The following is a 25,955-nucleotide window of genomic DNA, read 5'->3' on the forward strand; positions in this document are numbered from 1 at the left end:
GAAACCCAAAAAGTCTCCCAAAATTTCAAACACAAAACCAAAACCCCTTACCAAACAAAGATGGCCCATTCCTCGAGCTGTTGACCTTCCCTTCAGCTCCCCCCCCCCCCCCCCCAAAGGAAGCTATATATGTCTCTCTCCCTTACACTAGCTTCTTTTCAACCACCCTAAAAGGAACGATCTTAATCACAGTCCTTCCACTTCCTTTTTCTTTCTTTTTTATTTATTTTTTTCGAAAATAGTCCTTCCCCTTCTTAGTACTTGGGTCCTCACAATATTTCTTGTGGGGTTGGGTAGTTTGTCTACTGTTTCACGGAGACCCAAAAAAAAAAAAAAAAAAAAAAAAAAAAAAAACAAACAGGCAGCATGGGTGGGGGACCGGGGGTGTGGTAGTGGTGAGAAATTTTTTACATTTTTAATATATATATTATTAAAAGTACACGCCTCATAATTTGTATTGGTGCTGACATGATATATTAGTGAAATTTGTCAAATGTTGGAATAGAATTTGACTATGACTAAATTATTATTTTGACTTACCTGAAAAATTATTAAATTATTTTTTATACCGTGAAAAACAATTTGTAATTTAGACTCATTTATCCCTAAAATATACTAATATATCTTGCCATCGATCATGAACAATATATGGACCGATGCCATCTGGAGTTTGGATGCATCCACTTTCCGTACAGTCTTGGAAAAGATATATCACACAGTATAGTACACACAAATTGGACCTTCATCTCTTCATGGACAATAGAGGACTGCTGCATTGTTCACTTCTCCCGTATTCGTAAGGTTGCCAAATGGGTTTGAAGCTTCTCCAGCTCAAAGGCCCGTCCCTCCAATTATTGCAGGATTCCCACTCACGCCCTCTTGGGTTTTCAATACCGGCTACTTGGCTAACCATAATTCCAATAGTAATAATTAAGATTGACATAATAGAAGAGGGTGGATGAATCAAGTGGGTGAACTCTAAAATAAAGTCATAATACCTAATAGTATATTAAAATATTATCATAACTCATATTTAGTATATTAAATAGTTTAGTAATTAAAGAAATATTTACATATAACTAATTATCATACATGTAAATAACTAAGTATAATTAATATACACTAACATATTAATATTTTAATTATCAACTAATTATGTTAGTATATTAACATGCTACGTACTATACTAGTTAATTCTTAATAGTATGTTAATATTTATACACTACAATATTATATATATATATATGAGCTAATAAGTTGAGCCTTATACGAGCTATGTTTAAGAGCATTAATCGATTGAACAACCCAAAAGTGCGGCTACTACGGAGTGCTTTGACCTCAGCAAACATGCAAATAAAAAATCAACCAAATCAACGGTTGCTGATGAAACTCTATACCCTCATTCAATTGAGTGGGAGTTTGGACTTGGCAAACGAGCTCTTGCCACGGGAAAGGAAAGTGAGGCAGGCAAAACCATTCCCGTGGTTGATAGTGGAACAAAGGCTGAATAAAACATGATAGGCATGCCTTATCATCCAAAAGGATGTAGAAAGAGGAAGGACTCGCGGGATCCAGAGTCTGAGTTAAATTTATCCAAGCTAATCTCAAGCAGATTCGTAAACAGACTTATTCATTTACAACTCCACTTAAATCACTCTTACCACACAAACTCAACTTATGGCACAATCACCTAGGTCGAGCTCCTCCCCCAAGTTTTATCCATGCCCACATAGCCTTTAGCTCCCCTGATCTCAGGCCAAAACACCTTGACGCCAAATAGAGTTAAGATTGTTCCGACAACATATTATAGCAATATAAACTAAGAATTGAAAATTGAAAAATAAATTCATTAAGAAAAAAAATAATAATAACAAATATGGAAGAGAAAGACCTTAATTGCCCAAAATAAACAAACAACTAAATAATTCTGAAAAACTGAAATTTAATGGATACTTTAAAACTGAATTATTCCATTGAGTGTATATCCCTTACATAGAAAAAATTAAACAAAAAAGACCATAATTTTTTTCAATAAGACAAAAATACCCCTATAAATTCAAAAAAAAAAAAAAAGAAGGTAAAAAGACTATATTGGGTGTGTTTTCTTTCACTTTTGATTGCTTTTTTTTTTTTTTTTTTTTTTTCAGAATTGTTTGGATATTTTTATTAAGGAATAAGGAATAATGACTTAGCCGCAAAATGATAGCCCCTCCCTTTTTTTTGGGAAAACTTCATTAAACCCGTGAACTATCGGATTTTGAGAAAACACCATAAATTTCAAAAACTTTCAATTTATCCCCTTAAACTTTCAATTTCAATCAATTTATCTCATTCTGTCAGATTTTAGACGTTAAAAGTGATAAAATGACATTTATACCCCAAACTTTTTTATAAAATTCCAAATTTACCTTTAATTTCACATTAAATTAAAAAAAAAAAAAAAATCAAAGGGTAATTTGGGTTTTTTAGGTATTTCCATTAAAAGTTAATGGCTAAAACTAACGGCAGGGATAAATTGATTGAAATTGAAAGTTGATAGAAATAAATTGAGAGCTTTTGAATTTTGAAGATCTTATTAAAATTCACAATAATTCAGGAGATTAAAGTGAAGTTTTCATCATTTTTTTTAATTTTATTTTTAGTGAGAATGATAGCACTATTAGTAATTGGTAAATGCGCAACGCACCATGTATGCATGCGTGGTATCACGTAAAAGTTACAAAGGAAATTTATCAACTGTACAATGTTGGCAATGTAAGAGCATAGCCCTCAGACCAAGTTTCTTCTTCCAGTCATAATCATAAATAGTCAAGTGCTAACATCACCAGACCTGAAACTTGGTGGGTCCATTGATAATCCAACTCTAGGATTTCCAAATTCCCTCAGAGTGACTCGGACCAACACTGAGGTTGGATGGTACCTTATACCCATGCTTATGTTGTTTACCTCTTCGCTTGGGTTCCCTACAGTATAATCACCAAAGGCCTCTTAGCTGACGTCCTTGCAATCTGCTAGTAACCATGGTTAAAACAAAAGTATAATTGATAACCTGCATTACAAGCTAGGAGCTGAAAATAAAGTGGAAAGAAATCACATCTTGAATGAGCATTATTAATAATGTAATGTAGGTGCCACACTATTAAACTGACCATAACAAGTTTTTTTCTTCCTTTTTTTTTTTTTTTCCCCCCCTGTTATTCCCTGTTCGAAATTAAGCTAGGCAAGCATCTCCGAATTTTCTGTTGATCAAACAGAAATCGGGTTATTTCAGACTTGAATAAGATAACAAAGAAAGAGAAGCAAACAACTGACCACAACTGAAAGCATAACCGCACCCCTAACCAAACACCTAATTGTGGCTCTAAAAAAAAACCTTGACAAATGGGTTCATTTCTTTTATCGCCAAAACCCAGGCTAGCATTCATCTTTGAGGGGGATCCACTGTCCGAACATTTGCTCCGGTCATTCCTTCAATTCGGTCTTTGGTAATCTCCACAAAGTGACCCACAATTTCATGGAACTGCTTCAAACCTGACAGGGGGAGAATGATGGAGGACCTATCAGAACCTGCAACCTGCAAAATTCATAGCATTCCAGGATAATATGCATCTATATTTGTCATCATAAACCTTCAACAAGAAAGTACACGAACAAATGTTCGGTAGGCTCTCTAAGAGAAGTTTTCTCTGTGCACACCTCAGATATCCTTAGGAAATGGCCTCTGTTATTGCTTCCAAGATCAAAGAAGAATCTTTTCTGATCAGCTCTAATTACTTTTGAAGCCCCCATGCTACTAATTTCATCCTGTGCTGGCAATTCAACAGACCTGTCCACATTCAATTCAGAACTTGGGGCAGGTTGACTACTGTGGCCAGAGATGAAGCCAGCGCCTACATCATCTGAAAGCCCAAGGCGTTCCGAAGGTTCAGAACTTGGCTGTAAGCATGCAACAAACAGGGAATTGTTTAAATAGAGAGGCAAAAAAAAAAGTGACATCAGAAGTGGAAATGTTTTCACAGGGAAAACAGGAAGGAGAAAAGTTTATGCATGAAAAATAGGGACACACCTGATTGGGCAATATGAAAAGCCTTGATGCTTCATTTATCTCTGCTAAGATGTTTCTAAATGCCGCCCATCCTTCATCCCTGGAGCTTCCTGCCGGAACAATGATTGTACTGCGATTTCTACTAACAGAAGCTTCAGATACCTGCATAAGCAAATCTATTAGAGCCATTACTCTCTGGGAACAAAAAATAAAAAGTCTTAACTTACAATTTCCTTCTCCTGTTCACAATTGTTAGTGATCATGAAAAGCAAGATCATAACAATTACCAGCTCAGGTAACTTATGACAGATGTACAATAACGTTTAGAAGGGAAAACCAAGAGTACATCTGCTCAAGAAAGTTTCAAACTGGAAGAAACTGGATCAATATGCCCTACCTTTGAGGTGTTAACAATCAAAAGAGCGGTGAGCCCAAAAGAAACTGACATTGTCGAAAAGTGGCCTCTCTAATTTGCGAACTTGAATCCCAATGTAGTGCAACACTCCAGTTTCAGTGATGGCTGGGCCAAAAAGTTGCCAAAGGCTACTCCTCAAGCGGGATAGATAAGTTCAATTGGTCAAAGGGTGCTTCACAAAGAGGGTGATGATTTGGTAGTAAGATTCTTAGCAGGTTCATCATTATATTACTAAAAAATAAAGAAGATACGAAAAAAAAAAAAAAAAAAAAAGGTTTGGTGGCTTGGTGCTGAGAGAAAACTTTCGCAGAAGATTATTCCAGTTCTTAGGATTTGATACAGCAAGAGCACTGACAGACAAAAGAAAAATGATTGAGAATGTAGATTGAGGGAGAGTGGGGCAGTTCTGAGGAGAGCATCAGGCTAATAGTCAGTGCTTTAGGTTCCCTGATGGCTACTTCAATATTTTTTTGAAACCATCCACTAAGAGGGTTGCCATCCAAGCATTAAGGTCTCTTTCTCTAGGTACATTGAATGGGACAAAAAAGATTGCTAGCACAAGGGGCTACTTATAGTAGTAGTGGGTCTCACATAAGCTAATGAGAATCACCAGCGTCATCATCCAGCCAACTGGAATCATTTGAAGCATGGCTTGAAGCCATTTAATGTGTGGGACACACTAAGGGTAACACATGTCCCAGAAATCAGTAGAGCGTCAGGTGTCCCAGAGGAATGGGTGAGAGAGAGACCAAGTACACCCTGTACCCTTAGGAAGGCTGTGGATGGTTGCATAGGTTGAGTACAACCTCCAAAATATAACCCTCAACTCTAGCCACCAAGCTAATATCCGTTAACATTTGCAAACTGACTCAAGAAGGAGCTTGCATGATTCAAGGAATTGAGTTGAGACATCCTTTCTTTTCATTAAATTAGCAACGTAACTGACAGGCTCCCTAGGCCCTGTTCCCCAAATAGGCAGGGCAGCAAGTACATCGGACTGCTACTCTCATACGCGCAGCAAGATGTTAACCTCTTAACCCCTTCAAGTACCATATAATTTGGGTTACATATAGTGCACTATAAAACTGGGGTGCATGGAGAAACGCAAACCCCTCAAAAAAGTATTTTGTAGGCAAGTCATAATTGGCTAAAAAAGCAAGGATTTATATTTGAAGTAGTGAATTATCTCCCATAACACATGTAGGAGCAAAGATGGAGGAGACATGATAGAGCTCAAGCTTTTTGAAAGTGCTTAAATTTGCTTTACATTCAAGAACATTTTTGAGTGAAGTATGTTAAAATGAAAGTAAACTCAAATCTTAAATTTGCAAAATTGGGATCTAAAAGTCAAATCAAGTAAAATATTTCATCATTTTTTTTTTTTAAAAAAAAAGAACTACACTTGAAAAAATTGTCATGTCCCTCCAAACTAAAAAAATTTGCAATTGACCCTCCAAACTATTAGCTCCTTTGTCATTAGGGTTTTGGGTTAACTTGGATGGAAAACGCATGAAAAAGTCTATTATGCCCGGGTGAAATGTATGGAAATTAAAAGAAATCCCCGGATGAGACCCATAGCGAGGTCTCCTCCATCCGTAGAGACCCATGTGGGTCTCCTCTTCCATGGGGACCCACATCTCTGTTTTTTTTTTTCATTGGATTTAACGAAAAATTTATAACAAGGGGATAAGTGAACAGAGCAAGTAGTTTGGAGGTCAATTGCTTTTTTTTTTTTAGTTCAGGGGACATTGCAATTGAGGTGATAGTTAGGGGGCTAGATATAGTTTCCCAAAAATAAAAATGAAAAAACCAATACCAATTGCATGTTTCTCATCTGACTTCCAAATCTTAAATCTCATACAACCCCCATCCCCAATTTTGTCCCCCACATTTTTTAAGTTTCGGCCCTTATACTTATTTTTTTGGGGAAAATTTAGAAAACTCCATTTGAACTTCCACTCGTTTTGATACTACCCCTAAAAAAAAAAAATTTTAAAAAAGGGTTTAAAAACTCTCAGTTTAGGGTATTGAACTTTCAATTAACCCATTTCGTTAGGATTTTCCATTAATTTTTGTCAAAATGCCCAAAATACCCCTATGTTTTTTAATTAAAAAAAAAATTGCAAAGATTTTTTTTATATTTTTAAAAAATAAATAAATGCTAGAATCCTTACAATTTTTTTTTTTTTTATTTTTTTTTTTTTTATAATAAAAAACAATGGTATTTTGAAAATTTTGACAAGATTTAAAGGAAAATTCTAATAGAATGAGGTAATTGAAAGTTCGATACCCTTAATTAAGAGTTTTTGAACTTCGAGGGATTATTTTCAAAAAACATCAAAGTTTAGGGGGGTTTTGTGAAGTTTTCCCAATTTTTTATATAGATAAAGCAAATTCATTAAAAGTTCAAGGGACACAACTCAAGTACACATGTGCATACAAGAGAAAAACACCCATCAAGATCAAGAATGAGAAAAGAGAGCGCAAAAATCTACAAAGCTAGAATTATTGGAAAAGGTGTAAAACGAGATCCACTCAAAGAGTGATTTAAGAAAACACAGTTGTAGCTCTGAGCCGTCTTCTCGCAATCTTCAAACAATGTTAAAATCACTATCATTTTGACCAAACCTTCCTTTCTAGCATGCCAAGAGCTCCACCTATCATGTAGGCATACCTTCTAATACAAACATCTGAAAAACCGAATTCCACATCTCTCTTTCAATATCACAGTGAAGAAGGAGATGATCATGTGTTTCCCCACTCTTTTGACACATACAACAGCAATCCATCACAATGATGTGATGCTGACGGAGATTATCCATACCAATAATTTTTCCTAAGGAAGTTGTCCAATTGACAAAAGCCACCCTTAAAGGAGCCTTTAACCTCCAAATGTTCGTCGGAAAGAGGAATCAATGCGAGGAATGAGAACTATATAAAAAGTTGACCTCAAAGAATCGTCTTTTTGTAGGAATTCAACGGAGCTTATTTTCATGCCCCAACCCAACCTAATGAAATATAGACCATTGAAAAGAGAAGAGACAATGTTCACCTCCCAATTATGCAGCAATATGATAAATTCATATCCTAATGCATCTTTCCACTATGAGCTAACATGTGGTTAGCCACCAAAGCATCATTATCCCGTGCAATGCAAAATAACTCCAGAAAGGTTTCCTTTAGAGAACGTTCCCCACACCAAATGTTGTGCCAAAACCTGGTTCGACCACCATCAAATACCTTGATACTAACAAAACTAGTGACGGCATTCGAGGCCCTCTTAATATGTTTCCAACTCACCTCATATGACCCAGTGACGACATTAGAGCACCAACCTCCCGCTTGACTAACATATTTTTTAAACATTACCGGTCGCCAATAAGCTTCTCTCCACAACATACTGGCCCTCATACTAGGCATAAATCTAAGTAAAATTCCAACACCAAGTGTAAGACTGATAATGCATATTCCCTTAACAACCATACATGGTAGTTGGAAGTCATGCTATGTTCAGGCTACAAGTATTTAGCAGCTCCTATGATTCACTACATGCACTTACTTTCTCATGTTTATCATACAACAGTAGCTCAAGGCATGACTGCATAACCCCCTCCACTACCCCATCAGCAACCAACAGTGTTAGTACCTAATCTAGATCCATCAGATGAATTACACCTAAATGTGGGCAACATGAACATAAGACAATTTATGAATATTATAACAAAGTAGCTACCAGTGTCCAGTTAGACATCATTAAAAAAAAAAAGATAAAAAAAAAAGAAGTGCATGCATCATGTACATAACATGAGCCTCTAACCTAACTGATGCATGGGGCAAGACACAAATTCTAATTTAATTTTAGAGATCAATTATATTTTTTAAATTTTCTGGTAATATTGGCCCTTGTAGTTTTTATCTAGGTCCTATTAGTTAATTGGGTTATTAGTATTTAGTTTTATGTTTTATTTAATTTCAAGAGTAAAGGATGTTTTTGGTAATTCAATAAATAGGCTTTGCCCTATATTAGGGTTTAGTTGTTAGTCTATTAAGTGTGTTTTTTACTCCAATGGAGGCAGAGTTCGATGAAATAAAAAAATATGTGAAATTGATTCTCCTTTTTCTCTCCTTCTCTCCCCTTAGCTTCTTCTTTCTTTCCCCCTTTTAGCTTTTTTCTCTCTTTCTCTTCCCTTAACTTCTTTCTTTCTCCCCCTTTTAGCTTATTTATCCTCTCTTTTTTTTTTTTTTAAATAAATAATTCAATCTCATTAAAGAGCATAGAGGGGCATAATCCCAATATACACTACACAGGAAGTATACCTTTCTCCTCCCTTTTCCCTACTTTAACCATGTAATTTTTGTAATTATTGTTGGTTCTACATCACTAACGCTGGTTGTAAGCTACATAAACTTTAAAGTAATATCAGAAAAAGGCTCCTAAACAAGGAGTAAATATGGTGTCAAGGGCAAGAACCCTTACACCAGTTGTAGTTAGGTAGGTGAACTCAATATAATTTCAATCACAAAATGCTTAGCGAAGTCAGTCACAATTGGTATTAATAGCGAGGAAAACTGCCAATTTTTGTCCTCTCTAGAAGATAAAGTAAACTCTCATCAGACAAGATACTGACTTTTCAAGCAGCTGCCACATTCAGAAATCTGATAGGCAAATAAAAAGGGGTAAAAAGGGACCCAAACCTAGGACACATTTGTGGATTCCTTGCCCTTGCTTGAAAAAAAACAATTGTAACTTTCATCCATCGACATATTATTGAATACAATTCCCAATAAATGTAAGCATATCCGTAAGATATCCAATAAATGTCAGAATATCCAATTGACCATAAAGACACGTTATAAAGCAAAGTACACAAGATGCATAAAATAAAAGAAGGGGAAAAAAGGAGGGTTGAAAGGAAAGATAACCTTATACTTGAACCCAGCCCAACAAAATAGATCCAACCTAGTCTGTATGTATTTGTCTGTGTGATTGTATGCGGGTTTTGGCAGGACAAAATCTAACTCAAAAACCTAGAACCTGAAGTGGAATTGGGCTGGGTGCAGTTGAAGGCAGTCTATCTAAGCAACGGGTTTTGCAATGGTTAACGTTGAATCTGACCCAGTCCACCAAGATACAAACTTATGCAAACTTTAAGAGAGTAATAGTTAGGAACTCTATGATTCTCTATTATTTCTGATACAATGATACTAGTTACACTCATATGTCAAGGATGGTTGATAAGACTTTCTTTCCAGGATATCATGATCCCATCAGAAGGTAACGGAAAGGAAGAGAAAATAGATGAAAGGCATCAACCAAGGCTGGTGATACCCACTCCACGAAGTTATAGAATTAGTTCAAAGCAAATGCTGATGTGGGGCAATGTGTGTGCATTATACAGTGGAATCATCTCAAATCGAAACGCATTGCTGAATTTAAAGTGTCAAAATATAGAAAAAGTTGTGATGTAACAGAGAACGGAGAACCACAAAAGCAGCACGAAGTAGTAATATGTGAAGAGCGAAAGCAATGGGTAAACAAGAATGTAAAAAATGATGATATAGTAGAAGAGAAGTTTTTCGTTTATAGAAAGAAAACAGGGGGGAAAACAGAGGAAGGAGGGGGAGGAAAGAGTGAGCACCTTCAAGAAGCGACCCCTCCGATTTTCGCCAATGTCGAAGTAAAACACCTGAAAAGTAAACTAATCAGAAGAAGAGAATGGATAAAAAGGAAAAAAATAAATAAATAATTAAGGGCGAGGGCAGAGAAAGAAAGAAGGAAATGCCTTGGTGTCGAGCTGCAATTCCTTGCTGAAGACGTCCTGATCATCGGAATTGACATAGTAATTGAAGAGATCCAAGAACCAGGAAATGCCGGAGAAGGGGACGATGATGGTGGACCTGGTGGCAGAGGTCTTCTCGGAGATCTTGAGATAGCGGCCCCGAGGGTTCTCCTTGAGATCGAAGTAGAAGAGCTTGTGCTCCACCTGCAGCGTTTTACACAGCAGCTCCACGTCATTCCCTATCCCTCCTCCTATCATCCCACCACCACCACCACCACCGCCGCCGCCGCCAGCAGCAGCGCTCCCACCACCCGAATTCCCCTCCATTCAAAAACTCTATCCCTAGCCCTAAGCCCCAAAACCTTAAGACCTTGACCGCTCTAAATCAAAAGCAAAGCAAAAACACTCACTCGGGCTTCGAATCGAGCAAATTGAAGAAAGAAAAGACTAATCAATTATGGTTTGAGAGAGTGGTAGGTAGCAGATCTGAAGAATAATTGGAGGATGGCTCACAATTAGTAACAGCGGTTCGTTCTGTAAATTAGGGGTTTGAAGGAGGAGGAGGAGGAGGATGATGGATGGGAGACGGTGGGAATTGACTCAGTCCCTTCTTCATATTTGGCCTATTATTTTTTCTTTCATATCATATATTCATAAAAATTCATACTATTACTACCAGTAGTTGGTATTTTATAATAATAATTCAAATGCTCTCTCTCTCTCTCTCTCATGTCCTAAACAACCAAAATCGCGTTTTTTATGGGAAGAGAGGGGGAGGGAGGCGCTTGCATCTGTTAACTATTCACTCGCTGTTAGTATTCCTTTTGCTTGCAGTAACTAATTCCGGAATTCCCTTTATACATCATACATCCATCACCTCGTTACAGACAAAGCTAAAACTTTTCATCCGCTGACACCAGTTACCGCCCAACCGCTTTTTAATTGACTTCCACGACGATGTTCTTTCCGTGACATCTAAAGCTCTGATTTTTTTTTAAAAAAAAAAAAATTGGAGATACTGCTATTTACCTTCAGGCTTCAGGAGGAATCATCCTCGGACTCGGTGCAGCTCCTCTTTTTCTTTTTCTTTTTTCCATTTTTCCTTTTTTGTTTTTAACTTTGCATTCAAAAGTAAATGAGAATAACTCCGGCCCAACAAAGTCGAGACTCTATGATTCAGTAGTAGGCCCAAAAACAAAAAAAAGGGAAAAAGGACTTTTATTTTTATTTTTATGGACATCGTCAGCCTGGAACCTCGTACTTAAGGCTACGCTCAGAGAAGAGAGAGCTCAACTCAACGGCCGGCCCCTCTTCTCTTCTTTCAAGTCAAAAGCAATGCTCTGCTCCCGCCTCCCAAGATCACCCTCCTCCTCCTTAGGAATAGGAATAGGAGGATTAATATTCTTATCCAAATACAGATGCAAGCGGTTGATATCTACGACAGCAGCTCCAGACCTGGTTTGTTTGCTAAAGCGGTGCTCTGACCTCAACCACATATTCCAAACCCACGGCTACATGGTTCTCAGAGGCCTTGACCAGGACAACCTCCTCCTCAGCCGATTCATTTCCGCCACATCCTCTTTGGGCTTCTCCGATTACGCTTATTCAGTCTTCACCCACAAAACACAACCTGACATATATCTCTATAACACCATGATCAAGGCTCTCTCTCAGAGTCACACTCACTCTGCTAAAGAGGCCATCTTTCTCTATAACAGAATTCGATTCGCCGGCTTACGACCCGACACTTACTCTTTCCCTTTTGTACTCAAGGCCGTTGTTCGACTATCCGCGGTTAAATTCGGAACTGTTATTCACTCTCAAACTATAGCCACTGGGTTGGACTCCCATGTTAATGTGGTCATCGCTCTGACTCAAATGTATTCCTCCTGTGGATGTGTTCCCGACGCCCGTAGACTGTTCGACGGGGTGAGATTTAGAGATGTCGCCCTGTGGAATGCAATGGTTGCAGGTTATGCCAAGCTTGGTGATCTAGACACTGCGCGGGAGTTGTTCGACCGCATGCCTGAAAGGGATGTGATTTCTTGGACTGCCGTCATTGCTGGGTATGCTCAGATGTCCCTGCCTGACGAAGCCATCTCGCTCTTCCGCAGAATGCAACTTGAGGATGTGGAGCCTGATGAAATCGCAATGTTGGCTGTACTCTCTGCATGTGCCCAGTTGGGGGCCCTCGAGCTAGGGGAATGGATTCATAACTACATAGAAAAACACGGGTTATACAAGATTATTCCTCTTAACAATGCACTCATTGACATGTACGCAAAATCGGGCAACATTACGAAAGCACTAGATGTTTTTCAAAGTATGAAGCATACAAGTGTCGTAACTTGGACAACGATTATTGCTGGACTGGCTCTGCATGGACTTGGAACAGAAGCTCTTGATATGTTTTCTCGCATGGAAAGGGCTAGAGTTAAGCCAAATGAAATCACTTTCATCGCCATCCTTTCTGCTTGCAGCCATGCTGGATTGGTCGAAGTGGGGCGCTGGTATTTCAACGACATGAGATCAAGGTATGGCGTTGAACCACAAATTGAACACTATGGCTGCATGATCGATTTACTAGGTCGAGCCGGTTACCTCCAAGAGGCGCGAGAACTAGTTAGGCAGATGCCATTTGAACCAAATGCTGCTATATGGGGCTCTCTTCTTGCTGCCTCTAACATTCACGGTGCTGCCGATCTTGGAGAGCATGCTTTGCGGCATCTATTAAATTTGGAGCCGCATAACAGTGGAAACTATGCACTTTTATCTAACATATATGCTGCTCTTGGTCGGTGGAATGACTCTGGGATGGTAAGGAAGGTGATGAGAGACACGGATGTAAAGAAGATGCCAGGTGGGAGTTTCATTGAAGTGAACAATAGGGTTCATGAATTCATTGCAGGAGATAAATCACATCCGCAGTTCGATAGGTTATATGAAGTTCTATGTACGATAAATGGACATTCGAAGATGGTTGGGCATGTGCAAAAAAGGTATATGAATAAGTAATCAGTATTATATATTATTTACGACATATGGTTTTGCACTAGCTTTGAGTACCATTAGGGACATATATAATGTGTCATAACCACCTGAATCACCTGATGTGCCACCACTGCCTCACGAATTAAAAACTTAATTTATTCCAACTCATTGATAAGATTTGACCTTAAACTTGTTTAAACAAGATCAGATGAGCACCATCAATGTTTTTTGGACTCCTTTGCAGTTGGGAGCCATTTTCATATTGTAAGATGTACTACGTGACGTTCTAGACATCGTGGTCATGAAGAAAGCTTCAGTGCATCAGCATGTTTTTGCCAGCCATTTCATCAACAAAGCAGGTATTTTATTGCAAAATCTATGTCTTGTCAAGAAGCTGAATGGTTTAGCTTTACAACGACTTAATTGTAGGGGCTTTCTTTTCATTCCCTTCCCCTTCCTGCTGCCCATCCTTCCATGTCCTGCTCTATATTCTTACAGGCATAGCGTGCATGAACCACCATGTCTATCGAGGGAATAATGGATCAGCAGCATTCATAATATTGGCTTCCCTAGTGCACCCGATATGTTCCTTTTTTATGTCAGAACCTGTTAAAACAAATACGAAGGAGCCATTCAAAAAAACTCATACGTATTCCATCTTTTTGTTGGCGGTCAATAAAAGACTATTTGGAAAGCCAATTGGCACCAATAATTGGATTTCTCTAAATTGTTGGTCACTGATTTTGAATAGGTCCATGGTAAAAAGTAAAGTAGTGCTAGTTGCATTTCTAGTGTCACGCATTGGTTTAGGTGGCAAAGCCTCATAGGTGTGGGGTGGAATAGTCTTGGGTAGCTCTGGCTTCATAAATTTTACAAACCTTTTGGTCGGTAAGGGTTTGCTTTATTTGTATCTCTGTCTGTTTTTTTATTTTATATTTCTAAAATATGTGTGAACTAAAAGGTTGATGGCTCATTGAGATCTCCTTAAAGAACACTAATGCTTTTTGTTAGACTTTGGGAGTAATCTTGTAACACCCCACCCCATTGACACACAATATTGTCTGCTTTTGACTTCCCTAATCCCAAACCAGACTTCCTAGAAGGTCACCTTTCCTGGTACTACTCTCGCGTAAACTTGCTTAAGTGCGGAATTCTGATGGGATCATGATCATCACAGCTTTAAAACACGTTGTTGTCATAAATGATGTAAGTATACATATAAGCACATCTCCATCTCCATACCCAGGCAATGCGGGACGCCACAAATCTATAAACTTGTTAAAAAAAGAAAAAAAAAATGTTTACAAATTTATCCGAACAAATACATTTACAATTTTTTTTTTTCTCTAAAAGATTGCATGAAGTAAAAGGTTGATGCCTCTTTCAGATCTATTTGAATAATAATGATGCTTTATTTGAAACTTTAAAAGAAGGCGCTATTATCTCCAAAACAAGTAAATGAGCTCAATGCATAAAAAGATGTGCAAGAGAAATAGGAGTAATGCTACTCTTTACATCAATTTCACGCCAGCTGACATGGGAAACTACTTAAAACATGTCACATCAACAAATGTGAAATGGGTTTGATAAATGGGTATGAATAGTAGCATTACTGATGCAGATCGCAAGGTCTCCTGGAAGTGCGATCAAGTGCACGTGTACCTACGATCGAGCGCACTTCTAGACACTTGCGCACCAGGCCCCTGGTTGTGCGATCGATCGCCCCTGTAGTTGCGATCGAGCGCACTCGGGCATATATGTTCCGCAAATAGACATCAGAGACACTTATCTTAGTTTTAATCTTTTGTTTTAAACTAGGTTTCTGTGTTAGTTTGTTATTCTATCTTATCTTGCAGTCTTTCATTTTGAATTAGGTTCTTTGTTAGTCTTCTAGTTTAATCTTCTTTCATAAACTTCTAAACCAACTTTATTTCATTGTTATTTTAGGGCTAAGAGTCTTGGGCTATAAATATATGCTTATAGCCTTTAACAATTCAGTTTATGAATATTATTGAGTTTTGTTAAATAAAGAATACTTAGTCTCTATTGTTTGAGAAGATTTCTTTGATTCTTGTGACAGTCTCACAATCTTAGAAATATTTACCCCTTCAACTTGCTGTTTTTCTTGTTCACCACAATCCTACGCTGCATCAATTACTCAAGAAATAATTCCATTGATACACTTTTGTGTGGTCAATGCAATTTTTCCTAAGGCACATCCAAAAATTTGGTATTCTCTTTATTCCTTTAGTTGGAGGGTTTCAGCTACAGACGTAGGCATAAATCTAGATATGGTACACAGAAACATCTTGGTACATTATGTGCATGAATTACGCATTTCTTTATTAGAATGAAGTTCCTACCTAGCATATACAATAAGAGGATCACATTGCAGGTCCATTGAGAGTTCCACCCTGACTGCCACCAGCAAAAAATCAGCAAGTAATGTTTGCAGAACTCCTTCTCGTCACGGAGTCACTTCAAAGCATTAAAAATTGCCAATAGAGTCACTAAACGCTTTAAAGCATTAAACCATAGAAGAAGTCATGCTCATAACCCAACTTCTGAAATCCCAATCCTAGAAGTGCACTGAAGTATACAATCTGAATTTTCTGTCTAAGGAGGTGCAATATCCCTGACCACAATAGAATAGAAAACTTTTTAGAATTTGTTAATATGTGAAGGAACCATTAGCTGTTAGTTGTTAGCCAGAGTTTCAAGTTTCATATTTTGTGCAAAAGTCGGCCTGTAAAACGTGTTGCTTGAGAACAATGATCTGGATCAGCAAATTAGAGTTACATTTAGTTGAGACTTTATATTCCTTACCTGCGTTCTGTTCATATTCCTGTGATTTATCACAAGGTGTGGTTAGTTCCTCTGGACTTGGATTGACCATCAATTGAGCTATTTGTGATCTCAATTTTTGTGGGCAAGGTATTGTCCCTTTCATTGAACTTCTAGATGAGGTGTCAAAGTCTTCCTTTTTACTATTTTCCACACCTATTACTGCAGGCACTTGTTGACAATCTGGTTCCACAGCTGATGAGGACAATGAGACGTTAGAATCTTCTTTTGGGTTGACAACACTATAGTCTAAATCAGATGGCAACACGTGGCAACAACCAATGTTCTTTGGCAAGAAACTATCGGGGCATCTTGTTTCACCTTTTACCGCCTGAATCATAGACATTAAATTGACACCATTATCATCATAATCTGGATAGAAAGTACTGCCACAAATATTGGGTGAAAAAGAAGTGCCACGCTCATTGTCCACTGTTAATGGGCAATGTACCAAATCTCTTTTTTGTATCATTAAGTCACCATCAATCACATGCAATACACACTTGGAACCAGATCTTGAGTCCTTACTGAGACAGTCCTCCATAAGTGTTTGAGGTTTATCAATCACCTCTTCTAGTATGGATCGTCTAATTCCCTCAACATCAACTTGTTTCTCCAATTTTTCAGGGTAAAAGATCTCTTTCTTTTTAAAGTTACAATTATGCACTTTCCCATCTCTAAGCTTGTGTTCTTGCTTCTGCACATTCAACCCATATTTCTTCTCAGAAGTAGGAATAGCTAGAACCCTTTTACTCCTATAAGAATAACTACCGATAGAAGGTTCATTCTTATGTAGATGAAGCCACTTGTCAACCTTCATAAAATTTGTGGGGCTACATTTATTTTTCAGTCTATTTCCATATTCCTCACTATGACTAAGTTGAGCATTTTGATAGATTGAACCCCTTGGTGATGTTTCCTGTTCTGGGAATGTAACCGCTTTAATATCACATTCAGATGTGTCTTGGCTGTATTCTGTTTCAATATCTGCACTACCTTTCATGTTCAAACCCAACACACAGCTACTTCTGGATATACTGCACTCTGAGCTGTAGTCTGAATTACCCTTTACAGGGAAGGTCACAGACTCAGCACGATGAGACACTGGCCTTCTCCTTCTTGCAGGGAATATGTGTTTCTCTTCCAAATTTTGGTAATCTACTCCAGATTTTCTTCTGCTGCATATAGTTGGCCTCATAAATCTTGGTAACTGTGACATGATACCTATGGGGACATCTCCAGTCTTGTTACATAAAATTTCCAGATTAGGTTGGGGCATTCCAATAGATAAATGGGTAGCATCCAGCTGCTGATTGGAATTTGGTCCTGTCCTCGATAGTGTTTCTAATTTCTCGTTTAACCTTTCAATGTTTCTCTTAACATTTCGACGCTCTTCCTCGACCATTTTCATCTTTTGCTGCAGATTTATCATTGCATCTTCCCTCTCGTTCCTTTTTTCCTGCTTTTGAAAATTTCACCTCAGTGGTCATATCAAGTTGCACAAGATCAAAATGGATATAAGACGAAGCAACATTAAGCATCAGCCACCATGAAGCTTGGAAATGGCAATTCTAGCCAATAACCAGGTAATGCACCCTACTTATTAGTTCTTGGTGGAAATGTCTTTATTATCATTTTGTTTTTTTTGGGCGCTGAGTACTGTCATTGAATTGTGATTACTCACAGCCGTATTGGATGTTATTTGATGCACCAAAATGCTTATTCATAGGTTATAATCTATTAAATTGTTAACAGGAAACATCTAATATAGTGCATCTTTTTCAAAACTGTAATTTTCCTGGATAATAATAATAGATTAACTAGACTATTAATGTATTCTTCTTTTGTCCTGTGTGATTCTCTTCAAAGTCATATTTGAACATTCTATATATGTGGTTTCTTTTTCTTTTTTCTTTTTGACTCTCTTGTTACCTTTTTTATTGGTAATATCTGTTCCTCTAGATATACAAAATTTAATAAACATGTATCTTGTTCCATCACAAAGGCTAATAACACATTAATTCATACATGTAGCATAAACTCATCAACATCTTATCAATATTTAAAGAATTGAAAACATCAAGTATGTAACTTTTTCTTGGATCCAGATAATTTAAATTTGGATCTTCTTTTAACTGTTTAATCCGTACTTTTCCAGCTTCTATAATTGAGCAGTAAGCATTATTAAATTTCTTAAATGGCAACGTAAGATACACAATGTTAAATTTACTTACAGTTGAATCTACAGTCCCCAGATCAATACTTCTAGCCCTTGTTGCAAAATTTAAAGAACATATTGTCTCACACAGATCTTCTTCTTTGGGACTAACATGGACAAGCATCAGCGTTTTTGAACCCTCTCCTGAAGTTAAGGAGATGTTGGATGAAGGCAAGAGAAAGTTTATATTAGGCTGATGAACAAGAACAATCATATGCATGCCAAAGGCACTGATAGGAAGAGAACATTCCAATGAAATATTCATACCGTCTCCCTCCCTAGCAGACATTTACATGGAATTATTTCCATAAGTAAATGTGACTATGAAAGAAAAGATACATGTTTACGTTTGCTCCATGAGTTTCCTAAGTGGCACCCTTGAATGGTAAATACTGACCACCACCCATCTCATACCATATATATGATAAAGGTTGGGAGTGGCTTGTTAGGGCTTGTGATTTTTGTAGTTTGACTATATGGTATGATATAATGACTAGATTGACCATTTCACATGACAGGTAATAAAAAGGTCAATAAGGAAAATAATTACCGAGGGAATCTTTAAGAACTTGCGTCAGCTTGCTATTCCTGTCAGAAAAAAAAAAAAAAAAAAAAAAAAAAAAATTGAAGTTCTCATTTAGGGTTTGATCCATAATGCTGGAGAAGCCACTAAATATCCAACCCTTATTGATAGGTATAATCATACCTAATGAATCATCACTATTTCATATATATTTGGAAACTGGAAGTTGTTAGTCAATTGATCTCACTGACCACGGATGGGTCAACATAAAACAAGAGCGGCATTTAATGAAAAGCACCTTTCTAATTCATCTCAAATTCTACATTAATTGAGTTTACTTTGATAGTTTTCCTGTGGTCTGTGAGAATCTCTTTTCTACCTTAATCAATGATGTGACTTTAGTTAGAGCTAGATGACGGAGAATATACACACACACACATGTATAGCCAGCTGCTACTCAATCAGGAAAAAGGCTTCATTGAGTTGAGTGTTGCTGTTACCTATAAGGTACATGAAACCTTTTTCTTTGAAGGGCATTGATTACATCTCCAAGAGCAGAAAGTGCTAAATTAATGGCTTTTCCTTCTTCAAATCTTCTCCCCCATGCCTTCGTCTTTAGTACACGCTCACTTCCACCAAGGTCAACAAACCAAACTTTATTTGTTTCCCTTTCCCTCTCAGGGGCATTGAAACATGTGATCGATAGGCGAATCAGGCTATTAAAGCAGCAGGCAAAAGGATAAACTCAGAACAGAAAATCATTATTGTTCATTGATCAGTTCTAGAATTAGTACTTCGAACTCAAAGCAGATTTATGGTTTTCAAGCTTCTCTGTCACTCCTGCTAAACAGAGCTCAGTACTTTGGGCCCCTGTTTATTCAAACGTTCAAGGCAGTTCTTTATAATTTTAATAAGGGAAAGGACTTACCTGTGTGATCTGCTAGAATTCATGTTAGAATTTGTTGAAGCAGTTGATCTGGACTGGCATCCTAGTCTATACAGTCTCAACGCTTGGTTGAAGTCACTCACTTGGATGGCCACAAGGTTGTCTATTTCAATCCCTCCCTTAGGATCTGTTTGGATAGAAAGACTGTATAGAATGTATAAAATTATGTCAGTAAGCACTGCCTTCACATTTAGAGCATTAACATCCGGCTCAGCAAATTTTAGCTAAAAAATCACCTTTTATTTTAGCTACCCACTTTTTCAAAGCATCTATATCTGGCTCAACATTTTAGCTATTTGGTTTCACTATTCCATTTAAATATTCTTTCTCTATTCTTTCTTTATTTTTTTCTCCAACAATCATATTTCTTAAACTTTGATTCGGTTCATGGATATTGGGTTATTGAGAAAAGCAGTACACATGTTCGGTTAGAGAACAATTTCAATGAAGGTTATACGTCCTCTCAATTTCAACGAAATTGGTGGAAAATTATTATGATTTATATTAAATTGTACCAATTTAATAGTATATATTACCATTTACTGAATATGTTATTAAAGAATTTAATAATACCCATACGAAAAAACCAAAAGATTGAACCAAAATTGCAAATTTTAGTATACCCATAAGTTCAAATATGCAAAATAAATTTGATAAAAGGAGGGAGAAAGAGGCTGATTTTATATTTTATAGGAGATGATAAAATAATTTTTTATTAGAAGAGAAATGATAAAATAATTGCTGAGCCTTGTAGCTGCTCAACAACTTTTTGGCCAATTTAGCTAGCCAGATGAGGAGTGTTTTTGGCTACATGGCTCAACATAATAGCATTTTTGCTATTTTGTTGAGCCGGATGTGAATACTCTAACAAGTAGAAACTTAGAAAGGCCCAATCATATTATTCTCCAGTAAGCTTTCATCGTAGTCAAGGCAACAATGAGAGATGCATTTGGCTTAAGCATTTGAGAATCATAGTTGAACATATAGTGAAAATATGTCTATTGTCTTCTCTAGTGGTCATGGAAATTTCAAAGGAAAAGTGGAAACTTGAAGTTGGTCAATGTTACCTTTTGATTTTTCTTTGTTCATTTAAGACGAATGTGTCCCATAAAAAGAGTAATGTGCAGCAACAATGTGAAATAAGAAAACTTTAGAATGACTTTTCGAAGAGTGCTTAATTGAGAAGAGTTTACTTCATTTAACAGTGGACAATTTAGTGCAGGAATAGAACCAATGGTTAAGGAGCTGCAGATTGTCAGTGTATGAAAGATCAACCATAATCCTAAAATGACCGGACCAAGAGTTATCATAGATATTGAGAATTGATGTAAATAACAGTTTTGTCAAATTACATCAGGGATGTAAGCTCTGATATTCATTCTCTATAGACACATGGTAACCATGTGAGCCAGAACTAGTACTTACGTTCGGTTGGTTGAGGATTGCAGTCCAGAATTTAGGTATCACACATACATTACTGGCAAGTTTTGAACTTTGACATGCTAGGTTTAACATGTGATTTGATTCAGAGGATCCCACTTCCTAACCTCAATATAGAATGAAAACAAATAAAGCTGAAGGAACTCAATCAACTATGTCAGTTCCAAATCCATCTTAATACCTTCAGAATGTAATGAAGGGAAGGACCAACTACCCAACTCAAGTTAGTGCTTAGGGGTGAAATAAATGATCGGATTTGATCTGGAGCAAAAAGTTTACCCCTATTAACCAATTTTTTTCTTCTACTAATCATATTTCCATTTTGGGTGTGTGGTAATTGTAGCTAGGTAATTTAATGAAAATCTGGTACCAAATTATCTTGTTTAGATTTCTCTGCAGAAGTGGGCTGCTTATAGGTTGAATATGCAAGAAGAATAGGCTCCAATTTTCTTTACCTTAGATTTCATTTATGTACTAATTAAACATATCAAAAGTGAGCATTTAAAATGAAGTTCCTGAAGAATAACTGCCTATAAGTGCATCTCACCATGGGGGCATAGGATCCATTGCTTTTCTTGGTTGAGGGATGAGCAAGTCTTTGAGATTTCCCATGTAAATCTCAAGCATACTGAAAGTGAACAAAAATGTATGGTTACTATCCACCGCTTGCTTAAAGAGTGCTTCAATTGCACGGGGCACCACCCCTGGAAAATCTGGAGTGCCTTCCTGTGATCCAGGAAATTAATTTAGAGATAGCATTAATTAACTCAAAGCTACAAAGTGGATTAGTATGTTAAGTCATCAGTGAAGTAGGATATGAACTACAATCTGTGTTTTATCAGTCATAATCAGGTTTTAAGCCAGAAACGCCAAATAATTTGGTTGAATATGCTATAGAAGTGATAACTTATTTGAGTCACTTTGCAGCAGAAAAAAGATTAGCCAGATCAGGGCATGCCATGAGTTTGAGGGCACCAAGTCTTCAGTATTTTGGTGTGTTTGGGAAATTGATACCTTGAGGAGTTTTTATTTTTTGTTAGTGAGCCCATAACATAATATGTTGAGGCATCACACAACTCAAAAGCTTAGAACATTAGCAGCAGATGCCCTATATGCCATTCACTTCCTTATATTTAAGGAAAATTTCAAAAAAAACTACAAAAATCTACTCACATTAGATTCCCTACATTTAACCAAACCTCAAGGTTTGCTATAGTGTTTCCCAATGTGTAGAGAACCAAAAGTGGTTCCCCATACATTATTTTAATATAAACATTTTTCTTTTCACTCTCCTCTTTCATCTTTTTGTCTTTAATTGGAGATTGTGTGAAGAAAAGTGAGGGTAGGTAGGAAATTGTATTTTGTAAAGAAATAATATTTTAATGGTATAGGAAAAGATAAGGGAAATTATTGTGAAATATATTTTCATAGAGTCAAGCAAAAAGTAGTTTTGTACCCTAAACTTAGCGAAAATCAAAGGAAAGCTGCTGCTAGTGCTCTTAAGCCTATAGGTTTGGGCTTAACAATGCTATATTAACTATTCATACTTCTTACATATTTCCAATGAGAGACTCTATCATTTTACACTCACATATATATACTCAACAATGTCCCTCTTATGACTCACAAAAAAAAAAACAATGTCCCTCTTATGTGTGAGTCTATCACCACATTGCTACAAACGGAAGCCTTATATTAATCTTATGGGCCCTCTCCAAGATCACTTGTGGGTTATGTGAGTTTTGTCCGCGCTACGCACCTTTGTCCCTACTTCATGGACTCTCGTTGTGCTTTGTCCCATTAACTTTTTTGCTCTTTCTCTAGGGACCCTCGTTCATGCTCATAGCTTGCACCTTTGTTCAAACTCCATGAACCATTGTCAAGCTCATGCCATGAACCTTTGCCCTTCACTCCAAGGACGCTCATCCATGCTCGCACCTTGCACCTTTTTGTCCGTACTCCAGGGAACTTTTGTCTATGCCTATGCCACTCCACCATACTGCACACCACCATCAACTCTAATACCACTTGTTAGGAAGATTGATATCTTGAGGAGGTTTTTTTTTTAATGATCCCATAATGTAGCATGTTGAGACACCACACAATCCAAAAGCTTAAGTTTATAAGTTCGAGTCCAACAATGCTATATTAACCACTCATATTTTTTACATATCTCCAATGTAAGACTCTACCCTTTTACACTCACACATATATACTCAACATGGTGCATTAAGCCTAAACCATGTGATAGGTCAAAGAACAAAGACAAGCAACCAGAGAGCTCCTTTGGAGTAGGAAAGACCACAGTAGCTCTTTTCGGGTAAGGGAGATCATAATTGTTTGATAAAATTTCTCTATGAGGATTTGTTTATTGATCTATGGTCTTTAAAAAATAAGCAAAGCTACTGCAATTCTAATACAACTCTAATCCCAACCCAACTAATACTTCCAAATCATAAGAGATAAGAGTCCTAAACCAAATACCTATTAAGAGTAAATGGTCTTTAAATCGACGACAATAGGATAACCCCTAAATTGGTAAAATTTCAAATGTTAAAATTAACTTAAATCCTAATCTTAAATATCCTAATCCTACTAAACTTATCTCCCCTAATCTTATCCCTAACACCATGTTGCTTGGCTATGTTATGTGTAAACTTGTAATGACTCCTGAGCATGTTTAGTAATAAGCCCATAATGGCATAAGAAGGTCCTCACCATGGTGAAAGTCTTCCCTGTGCCTGTCTGCCCATATGCAAAAATGCATGCATTGTAGCCATCTAGTGCCGATTTAATGACTGGTTCAACTTCAGAGAAGACTTCATCTGAAAATTGGCAATCTAACTCTTCGTTACAAAACAGACAACTATATTTTATTTTCTATTTGCAGATAATGAATTGATTCGTTTACTTACATGCTAAGAAGAAGAAATGATATGAGAAAAAAGTTTGATATAATTCAAGCACCTTGTGATGAACCTGGTTGGAAAACGTTGTCAAAACTGTAACTTTTGCTCTTATTATCTGAAAGCCTTAGAAGAACATTACTTGAATCGAAAGCTACAACAGGTCTAAAATGGCCAAAACTCTCCCCCACCATGATGGGCCTTATACGACAAAATACACGAATGTTTCCTGCAGTGCAATATGATGAGCACATTACTGCAATATATATTGGTGTGCCCAGCAAAGAAGCTACAAAGAATTTTCAGGTTGAGTGCAACCTATTATCCAATGAACTGATGACCCTACTTCATCTAATTTGAACCCTTCTCCAAGATGACTACTCAAAGTTTATGATTTGGAAGAAGGCAATACTCTTCCTTAACCATTTAGCATTGCAAAACAACTTTCATTCTACAAAGTAAAAGATAGTTTTGATTGAGAATGACTAACCTTTCAAGTCCAGAAAATCATTTAGGACCTGCCTTCTCTGAATATTCAGTTGACTTATGCTGGCTGTTAAGGCAGCCAGTTCATCTGTTCACGGGGCAAGAAAAGTGATAGGCATGGCCTAAACAGTAATTTTGAGTGAAGGTGAAATTTCACATGCATGTGCAGGCACAGACGTCTGCATTCAGGGATACATCTGCAAACATGAAAAAGAAAGGATTTACCTTCAATCTTTGAGATTGCACCACCCAAATCATCGTCTTTGTTTCCAAAAGAATCACTTGTCTTAGGGTTTGCTGACTTCAATTCAATGGATGGTCCTTTAGATCGTTGGCTTCTTATTATATCACAAACTGATTTGACCCAGCTGGAAGTAAAATGTGCCTTCCGTCCTAGTAGGGAATTAATTGTTTCTGTAAGGTTCTGAACAGGTTTTCTTGGCTCCATGGTCTTTGTCTTCTTCTGCTGAAATATGTTATAGCAGGTTAGTCTTCCCTCTTCTCCTCTGTCCTTTTATCCGTTCTGTATGTTGTAACTGTACATAAATCGAACAAATGGATATGATATTGTAGAATCAAATGGATAATTGGATACATTCTAAAATCAATTGTGCAACTTAAGTTAATAGAGAAACGGGGGAAAGATATATATCTTTATGATGGAAAATGTCTCTCTTGTAAACCATTCTTACAAGATTTTTGTAATGATACGAAAGCTCTATTATCAATAAACATGTAACACATACCTCTCATACATTTAGTGCATGGAGCACATCCTCGCATCATGACACGATTTTTTTTTTTTTTTTTTTTGGTTACAAATTTTTTGGTATTATAGCATTCCTCAATGTTTGTTACTGAGGAACAAGTGGTTTAAGAAGAGGGATTCACCTTTGATAACCTTTAAAAGTGGGTCAAATGGTAGTCAAATAGATTTCATCCTTTAAAGGTTGACAGGGGATGTTGTAGAGATTGTAAAGTGATACCAGGAGAGAGCAGAACCAGCCAATATAGTTTGATAATAGTATATGTTCATATTAGGAGATGCATCAACTAGAACTGGGTGGCAGAAGTTGAGGGCGAAGAAGCAAGTTTTGTTTAAGAATAATATGGTCAAAGAAGGCAAATGGGGCTTAGATAAAGATGCAAAGGAAGAGTGACTGGCTGCTAAGGAATCCCATAGTTAGTTAGTTTGCTAAGTCGATCAATCTGTTACAGTTTAGGTTTAGAAGGCATAAAAGAGTTGGTGCAAGAGGGACATCATAAGTCTCTGAGACTGAGAATCAGCAATCAGTGGAGACAGAAAGAAGGAAGCTCAAAACCATGAAAGGAGACACAATCATAGTTTTATTGGTAAACGA

General features: G+C 37.1%; 3 protein-coding genes across 5 annotated transcripts; 1 reads left to right on the plus strand and 2 right to left on the minus strand.

The window, feature by feature from the left end:
- Nucleotides 1-2,712: 2,712 nt before the first annotated feature.
- LOC132164489 (purin-rich alpha 1) lies at nt 2,713-11,042 on the minus strand. The gene is made up of 5 exons (XM_059575010.2): nt 10,244-11,042; nt 10,100-10,147; nt 4,067-4,207; nt 3,697-3,936; nt 2,713-3,574 (listed from the first exon to the last, which is right to left on the minus strand). The coding sequence occupies exons 1-5, from the start codon at nt 10,565-10,567 to the stop codon at nt 3,422-3,424; spliced, it is 906 nt and encodes a 301-aa protein (XP_059430993.1). The 5' UTR covers nt 10,568-11,042; the 3' UTR covers nt 2,713-3,421.
- A 502-nt stretch (nt 11,043-11,544) lies between these two features.
- Nucleotides 11,545-24,908, plus strand: LOC132164533 (Pentatricopeptide repeat (PPR) superfamily protein). Of its 3 annotated transcripts, XM_059575060.1 has the most exons (4): nt 11,545-13,239; nt 13,476-13,590; nt 17,499-17,661; nt 24,764-24,908. In XM_059575060.1, the coding sequence occupies exons 1-2, from the start codon at nt 11,576-11,578 to the stop codon at nt 13,519-13,521; spliced, it is 1,710 nt and encodes a 569-aa protein (XP_059431043.1). In that variant the 5' UTR covers nt 11,545-11,575; the 3' UTR covers nt 13,522-13,590; nt 17,499-17,661; nt 24,764-24,908. The 3 variants fall into 3 exon arrangements, with proteins under 3 accessions (XP_059431043.1, XP_059431041.1, XP_059431042.1); XM_059575058.1 differs by lacking the exon at nt 24,764-24,908 and having other exon boundaries at nt 17,499-17,825; XM_059575059.1 differs by lacking the exons at nt 17,499-17,661; nt 24,764-24,908 and adding an exon at nt 16,244-16,312.
- Nucleotides 15,467-25,355, minus strand: LOC132164532 (P-loop containing nucleoside triphosphate hydrolases superfamily protein). The gene is made up of 11 exons (XM_059575057.1): nt 24,820-25,355; nt 24,599-24,682; nt 24,170-24,337; nt 23,921-24,027; nt 21,750-21,928; nt 19,745-19,906; nt 19,317-19,532; nt 18,844-18,881; nt 18,310-18,437; nt 16,058-17,534; nt 15,467-15,866 (listed from the first exon to the last, which is right to left on the minus strand). The coding sequence occupies exons 1-11, from the start codon at nt 25,040-25,042 to the stop codon at nt 15,751-15,753; spliced, it is 2,898 nt and encodes a 965-aa protein (XP_059431040.1). The 5' UTR covers nt 25,043-25,355; the 3' UTR covers nt 15,467-15,750.
- Nucleotides 25,356-25,955: the final 600 nt, after the last annotated feature.

The sequence above is a fragment of the Corylus avellana genome, chromosome 8, assembly GCF_965113065.1.
Source record: "Corylus avellana chromosome 8, dhCorAvel1.hap1.2, whole genome shotgun sequence".
NCBI classification, from domain to species: Eukaryota; Viridiplantae; Streptophyta; class Magnoliopsida; order Fagales; family Betulaceae; genus Corylus; species Corylus avellana.